General features: G+C 38.0%; 1 protein-coding gene across 3 annotated transcripts in view; it reads right to left on the bottom strand.

The window, feature by feature from the left end:
• CASP2 (caspase 2) overlaps nucleotides 1–12,679 on the bottom strand; it is a 28,119-nt gene extending 15,440 nt beyond the window's left edge. The window contains exons 1-6 of one of the 3 annotated variants that reach the window (XM_070742038.1): nucleotides 12,405–12,679; nucleotides 11,185–11,255; nucleotides 10,519–10,669; nucleotides 6,484–6,651; nucleotides 4,627–4,708; nucleotides 967–1,064 (exon numbers count right to left, since the gene is read on the bottom strand). In XM_070742038.1, coding sequence (XP_070598139.1) covers nucleotides 967–1,064; nucleotides 4,627–4,708; nucleotides 6,484–6,651; nucleotides 10,519–10,668 — 498 coding nt within the window. In that variant the 5' untranslated portion in view covers nucleotide 10,669; nucleotides 11,185–11,255; nucleotides 12,405–12,679. The remainder of the gene's footprint in view (nucleotides 1–966; nucleotides 1,065–4,626; nucleotides 4,709–6,483; nucleotides 6,652–10,518; nucleotides 10,670–11,184; nucleotides 11,256–12,404) is intronic. The other 2 variants (XM_070742039.1, XM_070742040.1) reach the window with 2 other exon arrangements.
• Nucleotides 12,680–12,969: the final 290 nt, after the last annotated feature.

Below are 12,969 nucleotides of genomic sequence, written 5' to 3'. Positions count from 1 at the left end.
ACAGTAACTGAATTTAAACATGCCTGGGATAAACATATATCCATCCTAAGATAAAATACAGAAAATAGTATAAGGGCAGACTAGATGGACCATGAGGTCTTTTTCTGCCGTCAGACTTCTATGTTTCTATGTTTCTATATTAAGGAATATAATGGACCTCTGTAATTCTCTGTAAATTTTACCTTTAAACTTATTATACTTGTACTCTCCTTTCCCCTCCCCCCTTTTGATTTTGTACTCCCTTCTCCCCCTTCCTTTTTAAAACTAATAAATTATATTTTTAATAAAATAAAACATTTAAGGCAGTATTAGTTTACATTTTCAGATTGTATAAAACTATTTTTTTAAAAAAAATACCTGTAATTTTCAATATTGGAAATGAATAACTAGTCAGTTTTATTAACCTTAACGAGAAATACGAGTTTGGATATGATTGTCTGGAGCAAGATTTGTTAAAAAGTATCAGTATATAACATTGTTTATTTTTATATTTGATCTTGGTTAAAGCAATTGCTGATAATTTACTTTTACAAAATTATGTTGGAAGGAAAATGTAGGAGAACCCTCAATGTTTTTATTCAAAAGCTCATTATCTATCAACAGCCTTCCAAGTCTTCTCGTGGTTATTTTTTCAGCTTGCAGAACTTTTGTGTTCTTTGGGAACAATGGCAAACTATGGAAGAGCATTTGAGAAACACTCTTCTTGATTCATCAAATGCAGAATTAACAGTTGGAAAGAACTTTGAGTTTTTCTAATCCAACCCCTGGCTCAAGTAGACGACCCTATCAACCCACACTGATCAACCCTACCTCCCCTCCATTTTTACTCTGAGTTTTCAGTTATGGGGAAACTCAAGCTGTCCACATAGCCTATTTGTTTAACTGCTTTCCTGCAGAAAAAAAAACCCTCCAGGCATATTTATGAAAAACAAGAAATTATCAGTGTCCACTTTCCAGTTGACTTACCAAGTGTGCATGTGTGCGATAAAATTCTAGAGTGCATGGTTTCACCTGAGAATAGTGAGGGCCATCTCCATCATCTAATGAATACTCCATAGGCACTGCTGCAAACCAAACACCAATGTGTAAAAGGGTCAATAGCAAAGCAAGCCACTGTATAACGGCATGGTTTAGATTTACAGTAAGGCGAGGACATTTAAGAAAAAACTATACAGTATCTGCATTTCTTAATCTAAGCATTTTATCTCTACTGAACACATTAAAAGGTACTCTGTAGGTAGTTGACTTTCAACCACTTGTTTAGTGACTTCAAAGTTAAAGCAGCATTGAAAAAAAAAGTAACTAGTTTTCAGACTTACAACTGTTGCCGCACCATCATAATAATGTCAAAAAAATTCAGGCACTTGGCAACTGGCATATATTTGAGGGCTGCATCGTCCCAGGGTCATGTGATCACTGGTTGTAACCTTCCCAGCCAGCTTCTAACAAGCAGTCAATGGGGGAAGCCAAATTTGTTTAATAACCAAATGATTCACTTAATAACTATGACAGAACTGTAAAATGGGGCAAAAACTCACTTAATAGCTGATTTGCTTAGCAACAGAAATTTGGGCTCAATTGTAGTCATAAATCAAGGATTACTTGTACTGTAATGCAAAGTTTTTTTCATATTGAAATTCTGAAATCCAAGTGCTTCAAATTTAACCATGTCACATCCTATCAGAGTTCCATCAAAAATTATAGCAAAAATTAAATAACAATAGCAGTTTAAACTAGTTGAGCTATTTTGAGTATCAAGAGAATAAGGTTACCATAAAGTACAAATTAAAAATGTGAAACTTATTCTTCCATTTTCTGCAGTATATAAATCTATGTTTATATCACAACACGTTAACAATAAAAAATGACTAACAGCATAATTAACTTTTGTGAATATGTGTAAGTCACAGTCATAGCCATGGGATATGAATAGTAGACTCATCCAATGAATAATCTATATAATTATTAGCTAGTAAAACTGTTTGCAATTTAAAATCTCAGTGGGATACAGCTAAATCCCCAGCATTAAATTTGGATTGTTTTTCATTCTTTTCCCATTATTCCTTCAAAAGCTATAATTTTATATAGGATATTGATTTCTGTATATCTTTCAGTCAGGACTCTAGTCTGGGAATTCCCAAAAATAACTAAACCAGGACCTGTATTAAAAGAAAATGCAATAATATGAAATGTGGGCAATAATGTGAAAAGAAGATGCCAATCTCCAAAGTATTTTCTCTTTTTTAAAAAATAATTTATAAAATAATTCATATCATCTTTTATAAAAAAAATAAACCATCTTTGAAACAAACACACTGGAAATCGAATTTTAAAAATTATTCAGATGAAACTAATACAAGAAAAAAGTACAAGAATTGCCTTTCCTCTCTTAGAAATTGCAGACAAAGTTTTTATTCAAAAAGTTGCATTAGGCTATTTGATATTTCGGGGACTAAGCCTGAATAATACTTTACTAGATCACCATCCTTAATTTCAAAACATATGTATTGCATTTCTTTTGCTTAGGATATCTTTAATATTAAATTATGGGCATTTTTTTTCTTTCTGTCAAAGGGCCAGTCCACAGTCAATGCCTCTTTGATTTTAGAAGCTACCTCAATACCTCTGAGCATACTCTTTACATAGGAACTGTAGCACAGGTTAGAAAACCATGAGATTTCAAAAAGGCTTGTCCTATCTTATAAAAATGCTTTATACCTGTCTTATAAAGTTAAGAGAAAATAATTTATGTAACCAAATAGTAAGAGTATTTGAATAACCCACCTAACATTTATTGGTGCATGAGTTTTTATCTATCTATCTGCTAGTGCTATTATATGAATTTTACAGTATGGGGAATACAATATAAAGCAAAAATTGTGTAAGATACTCCCACATCTCATCACTCAGACAGAGAAGACCTAAGCACAAAGACCACAGCAGACAAAGGTCCAGATCTGAAAGAAAATAGACTAAGACACGTAACTATTTTTCATGGGCTGGAATGAAAATACAGTAGAACCCCGACTTACGAGACTAATTGGTTCCGGAAGGAGGCTCGTAAGTCAGAACGCTCGTATGACGAAACATTGTTTCCCATAGGAAACAATGTAAAGTCAATTAATCCGTGCAACAACAAAAAAAAACCGCTGCCGCCGAACGCGGAAGTTAGCGTTCAGAGACAGCTGCGAAGCGGCGCGCGTGTTTTAAAACGTGGCAGCCGGCCTGGGGGGCTCGGGGGCTTCCCCCCGAGCCCCCCAGGCCGGCTGTGACGTTTTAAAACACGCGCGCCGCTTTGCAGCTGTCTCCTGAAGCCGGAACGCTAACTTCCGCGTTCGGCTTCAGAAGACAGCTGCAAAGCGGCGCGCGTGTTTCAAAACGTGGCAGCCGGCCTGGGGGGCTCAGGGGCTTCCCCCCGAGCCCCCCAGGCCAGCTGTGATGTTTTAAAACACGCGCGCCGCTTTGCAGCTGTCTTCTGAAGCCGGAACGCTAACTTCCGCGTTCGGCTTCAGAAGACAGCTGCAAAGCGGCGCGCGTGTTTTAAAACGTGGCAGCTGGCCTGGGGGGCTCGGGGGATTCCCCCCGAGCCCCCCAGGCCGGCTGTGACGTTTTAAAACACGCGCGCCGCTTTGCAGCTGTCTTCTGAAGCCGGAACGCTAACTTCCGCGTTCGGCTTCAGAAGACAGCTGCAAAGCGGCGCGCGTGTTTTAAAACGTGGCAGCCGGCCTGGGGGGCTCGGGGGATTCCCCCCGAGCCCCCCAGGCCGGCTGTGACGTTTTAAAACACGCGCGCCGCTTTGCAGCTGTCTTCTGAAGCCGGAACGCTAACTTCCGCGTTCGGCTTCAGAAGACAGCTGCAAAGCGGCGCGCGTTTTAAAACGTGGCAGCCGGCCTGGGGGGCTCGGGGGCTTCCCCCCGAGCCCCCCAGGCCGGCTGTGACTTTTAAAACACGTGCGCCGCTTTGCAGCTGTCTCCTGAAGCCGAACGCGGAAGTTAGCGTTCCGGCTTCAGGAGACAGCTGCAAAGCGGCGCGCGTGTTTTAAAACGTCACAGCCGGCCTGGGGGGCTTGCCAGCACCCCCCCCCAGCCCCCCAGGCCGGCTGCAACCTTTTAAAACACGCGGGATACGAGCGCCAAGGAGCTGTCTCCTGAAGCCGAACGCGGAAGTTAGCTTTCGGCTTCGGGAGACAGCTCCTTGGCGCTCGTATCCCGAATGTGAGCTCGGGAGGCGAACAAAAATGTCGCTCCCCTCCCAGCTCTTATCTCGAGTAGCTCGTAAGTAGAGCTGCTCGTATGTCGAGGTTCCACTGTAATAATAAAATCTCCTTGGATATCTCTAAGTCATATTGCCACTGGGCTTTTAGAAACATACTTCATGCTCAGTGTTGACATTAAAAATACTATTTTCTTTTCAATCTTGTTCCTAATTAAAAAAAAAATTCTAATATACTAACTTTACAAAAAGGTTTGACATTTCTAAATTTACAGACTCAAACTAATAAATAAATATATTACAAAAATACCATTTTTTTTCTTTTACATATTTGTTCTTATGTCAGATTTGGTACATTCTACAAGTCTATGAAATAATGTCAGTGCTGTGAAAAAGGCAATATTATAAATTTACCATTATTCTGACATAGTCTTTTCTGGGATACGCAGGATTCAGGCACTGGAAATGGGAAACTTTGATCATAGCAATGAAGTCGCTGAAAAAGATCAAAGTACTATGAAAATATTGCAGCATATCACTGCTCATCAAATAAAACCTCAGATGAGAGATGAGGAAAAAAGATGAAAAAATTTCCACTATTCATGATAGCGCAAATATGTGTGCATATGCACATGGATATAAATTATTCCATGAAGCCAGTCAGTTCACAAAATATTCAGTCATACAGGGTGCGTTCTAAAAGTAATGCAATTATTTTTTAAAGTAATTTATTGAACAGATTTGCACGGCTGATTGGATCTCTTCTATGGACAAAAACCAGGTTCCTTTCAGGGCTGGGAACAAAAAGAAGTCTGCTGGCTCGACGTCAGGACTATTGGGGGGGGAGGGGCACCAACGTTGGCACCTGGTGTTTGGCCCGGAACTTGTAGTGCATTCTGGCAAGGCGCATTTTTCGTCCATAGAAGAGATCCAATCAGCCGTGATGAAAGGTCCCCAAAGATGTCTTCCAGGACGCAGAGTCGCTGGAAAAAATGTGTAGAGGCCCAATGACAGTAATTTGAAGAATAAATTACTTTTTTAAAAAATTGCATTACTTTTGGAACGCACCTTGTAAAATGAGCAATCATCAGAAACTATTGACAGTTCTGTCCACAGTATTTACCATACAATACAGATTCCTATTGAATCAAATTTGACATATTCTGTCAACCAGATGCATGCACAAATGTATTTATTTATCACCTCCTATAATTTTGTAATAACTCAGATCAAGTTTGCCTTTGCATAAAAATATATACTGTTTTATACTCTTAATTTGGATCTTGTTTTTACAGACTCTCCTGAAAGAACATTTCTAAGAAATGCATTTAGGTAACACTTATTTCAATTATATGAAGAAAAATGTTGTTTTTGTGTTGTTTTTTAAACAAAAGTTTAAACAAACCATCTAGAGTCAGTGAGAATCAGGCTTCATATCAATGTATTGAATAATATATATTTATTTAAATAAGAAATAATTATTATATCTGTTCAAAACCTGAAGTCACAGTTGCCAATTCTTTAGCTGTTGTTGGCCTTCATACGCACTGAAATAAATCTCCATTTCTGCAGAACAGATATATTCTCTTCAAAAATCTCAAATCAAATTCTCTAAATTTTAGACAAGTCACTCCAGATATGGAAAAATACATTACAAGCACTTTACTGAACTTGCTGGTACCTTCCACGTAACTTTAGTTCTGTTCATTGTCAAATCTGTCCTGACAAGGCTGGATAGCTATAATATTGATTTATTGCAGATAAATTCAAAAGTATCCCTACTTTGTGTTATTTTCACTATCTAAAATGAAGAATAAAATGGTAATTCTTAAATCTACTAATTATAAATTCATATTAAGCCAATATACAAAGAAGAATGGCTGAAATACGGTTCTCTCATTTTTAAATTTTAAATCACCATAATGAGTTTCAAAACAATTTCTGGTAAATACTACTCAAAATATAAGACAAATAGCTTCACAGCAAGAAGTATGTGCATACCATTGTACAGTCCTAATGAAACATATCAATTCTAAAATTTGCTTGTTTGAACATGCAATGAGATCCAAACCTCCCAATGCTTGTAAAACTATTTATAATGAAAACTAAGCCAAACATCTTCTCTATGAAACATTAGCTTTCTAAGTTAAGGAAGCTAAATACACAGGATCAAGGGGGACTGAAAATATCATACTGGTATGGCATGAAAAGGCAATATAGAAACACTAATGCTAAATGTGCTCCTTAATTTTATATTTTATCTTTCCTTACCTTTACAGACTCAGTCCTATGGCAGGGGATAGTGCTCAAGAGCATTTCTTCCAAGTGCTCTTGTTTAGTTTCTCGTAAAGCTTCACAAAAGACTGAAAAGGCTTTGGGGCCCCTCTTCGGAAGCAAATTCAAGAATTCTATGTTTTGGCTAAAATTTCCAGATTTCGCCTATATTCATGCAAAAATATACACCATTCAAAGAATATTAAACAGCAGCAATAACATCAAAAATCTATCCAGGTCTAGCGCATATTATTACTACATTTTCCATCAAAACATAGCTTGCAATGATTTAATTTTGACAAAGTTAACTTATTATGGGTGGCCATAAACTGTATTTTGCATTTTTATCCACCTATCAAACCTTTCCCAAGAACCTGGGATAGGCAGATGTTGTTGCTTGATGGTGTTAAGTGTATGGTTATAGCTAGATTCAGTCTAAAATTTAACAACACAAGTCATAATAATGGCCTAAGAATGATTAAGCTAGTGTCTAAGATTATAGGCAGTTCCAAACAGGCTAGTTTTTATTATTATGGTAGGTCACAGTCAGTCATGTCTAGACTGGATTTGGCATTTTTATCTATCAAGTCTCTCCAAACTATCTGAAGTAGGCAGATTTTGTTTGATGGTGATATTATTATTGTTATTATTATTATTGTTGTTGTTGTTGATTTAATTTTCAATTTAATCATCACACAATCAGCCAGATTTCAGACTGGGTTTGGCATTTTTGTCTATCTATTGAGTCCTTACCAAGGATAGGCAGATCTGGGTATTATAGATAAGCTTATATTACTATTGGTACTACAGTACTTGCTTGCCTTTGCCACAGCCATTCTATTTCTATAAGAGCCTCCGTGGTGCAGTGGTTAGAGTGCAGTACTGCAAGCTACTTCTGCTGATCATCGGCTGCCACAGTTTGGCAGATTGAATCTCAGTAGGCTCAAGGTTGACTCAGCCTTCCATCCTTCCAAGGTCGGTAAAATGATGACCCAGATTGTTGGAGACAATATGCTTACTCTCTGTAAACCTCGTAGAAAGAGCTGTAAGGCACTGTGAAGCGGTATATAAATCTAAATGCTATTTGTATTTTGTTATCTTCCCCAGTTCTTTCTCTTTTATTATTCTGTTTTTTTCACATCCACCTATCCAAACTTTTTTTTTGTCTTTCTTAGTGACAATTGTTAAGTTCGGGGTAATATATGAAACTGCTTGTCTGCTTGAATTCTAAAGTCCTAGAACAATTTAACTTCATTTTCTTTTACTTTCTCTATTTTATGGTTCCACCAGTTCTTGCTTGCAGAAAAATGATATTTCTTGCAATGTACCATCATTGCTATTTTGTCATGGTGCTGCTTGTAATCAGGCTGGGCAATCTTCTTGCAGCAACTTACCAGGTGTTTTTTTTTCAGTTTCTTTGCATACTGCCTGTCGTTATCTTCTCAATTCTGGCCTTGTATGCATTTGTCCTTAAGGCTTGGTCTTGTGGAACCAGAATTAGTCTCTCAGTCTCTTTCTTCAACTTTCCTGCTTTTAGCCATTGCCAAGTCTTCTTACTTATCTGCTTTCCCTGCTATTTTTTAAATGTACTGGCCATGTAGCACTTTGTCTTCTCATGCCTCCATTCTGTTGTGCATTTGGTCTTTCTTGTAGATCAGTATAGTCTCTCCAGTCGTCAATAAGCATTTCTGGCACATTAACTTCAGTGCATCTTCTTCATTATTCTTCAGATATTCTTCCAAAGCCCTTTTTTATTCAACTAACTGATGTACTTGCAAGAATCCACACCCACTTATTTGCCTTGGTAGATAGATTCTCTCAATGTCATTGCGAGGATGAAGGGCATGATTCATTGTCATTCTTTTTCTGGTCTTCCTACACATTGCTTTTAGTTCTGATTGAGTCCAGTCTACTATTCTAGCTGTGCACCTAATGACTGAGTTGCCCCAGATGTTGATTGCCTTGATGGTATCTCCTCCGTTGAGTTTGGACTCTCTTGATGTATTCACCTCTAATCTTTTTCTTGAGTTCAATATGCTTGATGTTGTCAACTTGAAAGATACCCAGGTATTGATGGTACTCATATTCACCCAGACTCTTAATGCTATTTTCCTGGGACATCTTGATTCCTTCGGTTTTCACTATTTTTCCTTGTTTAATAGTGAGCATGGCACATTTGTCCAATCCAAACTACATTGCAGTATCTTTCTGATGATCCTTTCCCATACATCTTCAGAACCTCCACGTAAAGGAGTTGGGATAGTCTGGCAGATGTTTTTGATTTATTATTGTTTTTGTTAATTGCTATTACCCATCCCAGCTGGTCAAGTAGGGAAGGTATGTTGCAGAAGCCTTAAAGAATTTTGACTGGCAGGAGTCTATGAAGAGTCTTCTCTGCCATTGCCCCAATTCTGTAGAATAATCTCCCTTTTCTCCTGGCCTTCTGAAAAGGAGTTAAAACATGGCTCTGCTTGGAGGATCTCAGAAGGGCCTGCAGTTATGGGGCCGATTGGAGCCCTGAGAACTCTCCTTTCACACTTTTAATCAATTTTAACTGGTTCAATCATCCTTGCTTCCTTTTAACTCTGATTATATTTCATTTTTAATTCTTACATGCTGTTTTTATATTTTGGCCGTAAGGTCTGCTTCTCCTAATGGCACTGGTGGATACTACCTGCCCATTAGGGGGGTGATAAGATGAGCACATACCAAACTAAGGTCAGACATAGGCAACAAGCCAGTCAGTCCGTCAGTCTGTCAACACGGTGGTTTTGGGGGATTGGGGTTTGTTGTTGTTTTTTGCAACCAATGGATCTGTAGCCATCTCTGTCAAAATGCAGTCATGTGCAGGAAGCTGCATTTGATCATGCAAGATGGCATTTATCAATCCAAAAAAGCAGACACTGTGCTTTTGGGAATAACACTAGGAAGATGCGTTGTTTTTATATTATAGCATTTTATTGTATACCAGTTAGTCTCTCTCTGAGAGCGATAGGGGAGGATCAAAAATCAACCATTCCATCAAATTATATTTTTGTCAATTCAATGCTCATAGTTTTCATTAACCTTTTTCCTATATTATTATCTTTTGTTTCACAAAAAGCAACTTAAGTTTTTTGTTCTTCCGTTCAATCATGTCCTATTCACCGAGACTACCTGTACAAGTTTTCTCAGCAAGGTTTCTCAGAGGTGGTTTGCCACTGCCACCTTCCTAGGGCTGAGAGAATGACCAGTCCAAGGTCATCCAGCCGGCTTTGGGCCTAAGGTGAGGCTAGAAGTCAGTTCCCTGATTTCTAACCTTATGCCTTAATCACTACATCAAATATTGGCTCTCAAATATTATAGCAAAACTCACAGGAGATGAGAAATATAAATATAAAATATTTATTCTGTTTCACTGAACATACAATGCTTAAGATAGTCACAATAAAAAACCCTACATAATAATGTTAATGTTTGTCATGCAATTAAGCACACTGACACATAAAGAAGTTAGATCAGATCTCATAAATATAACATTCTATATAACACAGATTTTCTTTCTTTTAATAAATAAGAACATAAATAAATCTGGTTGTTATTGGTGAGTTTGTCTCCCAGCTTGATAGCTAGAAAATTATATTGCTTTCCAACATTTACATTCCTATAATATATTGGTCAAATGTTCATCATTCAACACACATCAAGACAATTGCAATTTATGAAAAATATGGAATGTGAATATTTCAAAAGCATTCCAATAATTTAAGTTACTATAGTTTAAGTAACTCTTGAGAACTACTGAGAAAAGAGGTTCTTACATCAATAGCTATATTTTGATTATTTATGTAAGCACTGCCTGCTAAAACTTGTTTGTTCTATTTCCTCTTCTACTATTTACTCTGCAATGTCACTTGTAAAACAGAATATTTATCAAGCAAACCTTCTCTTTCTATTAGTTTCGATACTGGTGGACTAAAAGTAAAATATATTAGAGCAAAGGTCAGTTGGGGTAATTAAAATTAAGCGCAGTTATGATAAAACCAAACACACCTGTATCATCTCCATCATTGTTTCTGTGATAATTTCTTTTTCTATAAGATGTTCCATTAGTTCCTTCAGTACTAGTTGACTTGCTAGAGATACACGGTTCTTTCTGAGCACTTCTTGGTGACATTTCTGCATGCCACATGTACCCAGCATCCTAGAAACAAAACAAATCACAATGAAAATATTACATCTGTTTGTCCCATCTTATTGCACAATATTTAAAACTTACAACAAGCACATAAGAGGCAAATGTTTGAATATTTAATTTAGTTAACCATTTTCATCTAGAATATAATTCCAAATCTATTGGCTATAATTTAAAACTTAAAATTTAAGTTTTAAATATTTATCTTTTTAAGCATTAGAATGCAAATATTATAGGCTCTGGCAAAATTAGTCAGACCTGCAGTCAAGTCTGATCAAGGTCAAAGGAAGTACCGTATTTCTTGGACATATGAAACCATTATTACAGCACAGTAATACACAAGTCTGTGAATTATAAATATGCATGTTTTCTATTACTTAATAGGATAATTCATTTATCTCATCTTAATCACTGAGCTACTCCAATCAGCCAACAACTACCAAGTGTACAAGTGTACAAGTGTAAATCAGCTACTGAAATATTTCACAGTAAACTCTTGTGTATGTTATTAGGTATGTTATTACCTGATAATGTTGGACAAATACGTCTACTCAAAAATAGAATGGTGGCTTGAAATGCTGGTCATAGCTTCTTCCTTTCAAAAAAATAATTTTACATTTGGTGATTTAAGTCAGCATCAAATCTACATAGTTTATGGTTGTTTTTAATGGGGCATTCATTCAGACATTAAAAACAACTTCAAGCAATAACAACAAATTTCCTTCACAGCTTTCCCTTTCCAAATGGACGATTCCAAATGAAAAGTATATTTTTAAAAAATGTGTTCTGCTATATTTATGTTTATACATTACCAGAGTCAACAAACATTCCTCTCAACAGATAAGTCGTTCTATGTGAACTTAACAATTATACAGGAATTTTTATAAATGTCACACATTAGCAAGGTACACTTATTAACAAATATTTAAAAGATATACCCTCATTTTCAAAATAAACCCCTGCAAAGAGAGCTACCATGTCACAGCAAATATTTATGAATGATGCATTCATGGCTTTCTTGCTGAAAATTGATTTTCATTTTGCACAGAAATGGAAAAAAACTCCAATCATCATAACTGACATCTGTGACAGTGCTGCCAGAGGTAGTATATATTAGAGATATTCCGTAATCAGATAAACAGAAAAAGAGTTTTAATTCGGTACAAGAGTTTTTACAGAGAGAGGAAAAAATAATAATTCCAATGCTATTCAAGTCCAACGTTCTTTTGCAACTATAGAATTTCTAAAGCTGTTGTTTGTTTGTTTTTAATTAGAGCAAATTAAATGCATATCCCGCCTCGAACCTCTCCTAAGCATGAACTTTTTTTAGTCTCCCCAAGTTAAGTCATCCTCTCTTCTCGGCTCCCACTTGCAGTTCAGGAGGGACAGAGGAGAAACCCAAGTGATGATGCGCCGGCTGCAAAAATCATCAGTGCAATCCCGAACACGGAAAAAAAAAAGAGTTTCAGAAACTCAACGTGCTCCTCCCAACCAGGCTTCTTGCATGCAGAGCCCAAAACAAACGGGCGATAAGGGCGAGGGGAATCGGGGTGAGGAAAGGAGGCAAGACATTCGGGAGGAAAACACTGAAGGGGGAATTCGCCCGCCTCCCCCCCCCCCAAGAACAGTGTCGCCCTCCCTAGGCGCCGCCCCACAATTGCAAAGTGACCGGTCCTTCGGCTCCATCCCTCGCTCTTCCCGCAGGCGGGAGGCTTCGCCAGGTTCCCCTCGTTCTAAATTCTACCTGCTCCACTCCCGTCCTTTTGGCGCCGGAACCTGACTAAGAAGCGAGCCGCAGGACGGGACCCACCGCCAAGCGACGCGCGGCACGTCCCGGACAGTCTTCCTTTTTGGTGGCGCCAGCTCTGCTAGGCCCCAGGCGGAAAAGCCATTTCCCGCTAAAAATCCTCGCACAGGAAAGGGTGGGAGGGAAAAGAGGCCAGCATTCTTGGTCACGTGGGCGCGCACTAGCCTCCTGCAATTTGTGCGCTTGCGCGAGTGGCGGATTTCCTCCCCCCCTTGCGCGCGGGCGCAGTCCTGCTTTTCCCAAGACAAAGGAGAAAGGTTCGGGGTGGGGGGTTGTTTTGTTTTGTTTTGTATTGACAGAGGTCAGGATTTTCATCTGCTCTAAGAGGCAGGCGGCGGTTTGTTTTCGCTGATTTTTTTATTTATATTCTCGCTTCTACTCTTTCTCTAATTCTATTTCCTCGAAGGTGTCCTCTGTTACCTTCATTGTGTATTGTGTATTGGACGAAATAAATAAATAATTTATTTATTTATTTATTTTATTACTTAGATTTGTATGCCGC

The sequence above is a fragment of the Erythrolamprus reginae genome, chromosome 2 (genome assembly GCF_031021105.1).
Source record: "Erythrolamprus reginae isolate rEryReg1 chromosome 2, rEryReg1.hap1, whole genome shotgun sequence".
Lineage (NCBI taxonomy): Eukaryota > Metazoa > Chordata > Lepidosauria > Squamata > Dipsadidae > Erythrolamprus > Erythrolamprus reginae.
The sequence above is the reverse complement of the archived record's forward strand: the minus strand, read 5'-3'. Positions and strand labels throughout refer to the sequence as shown.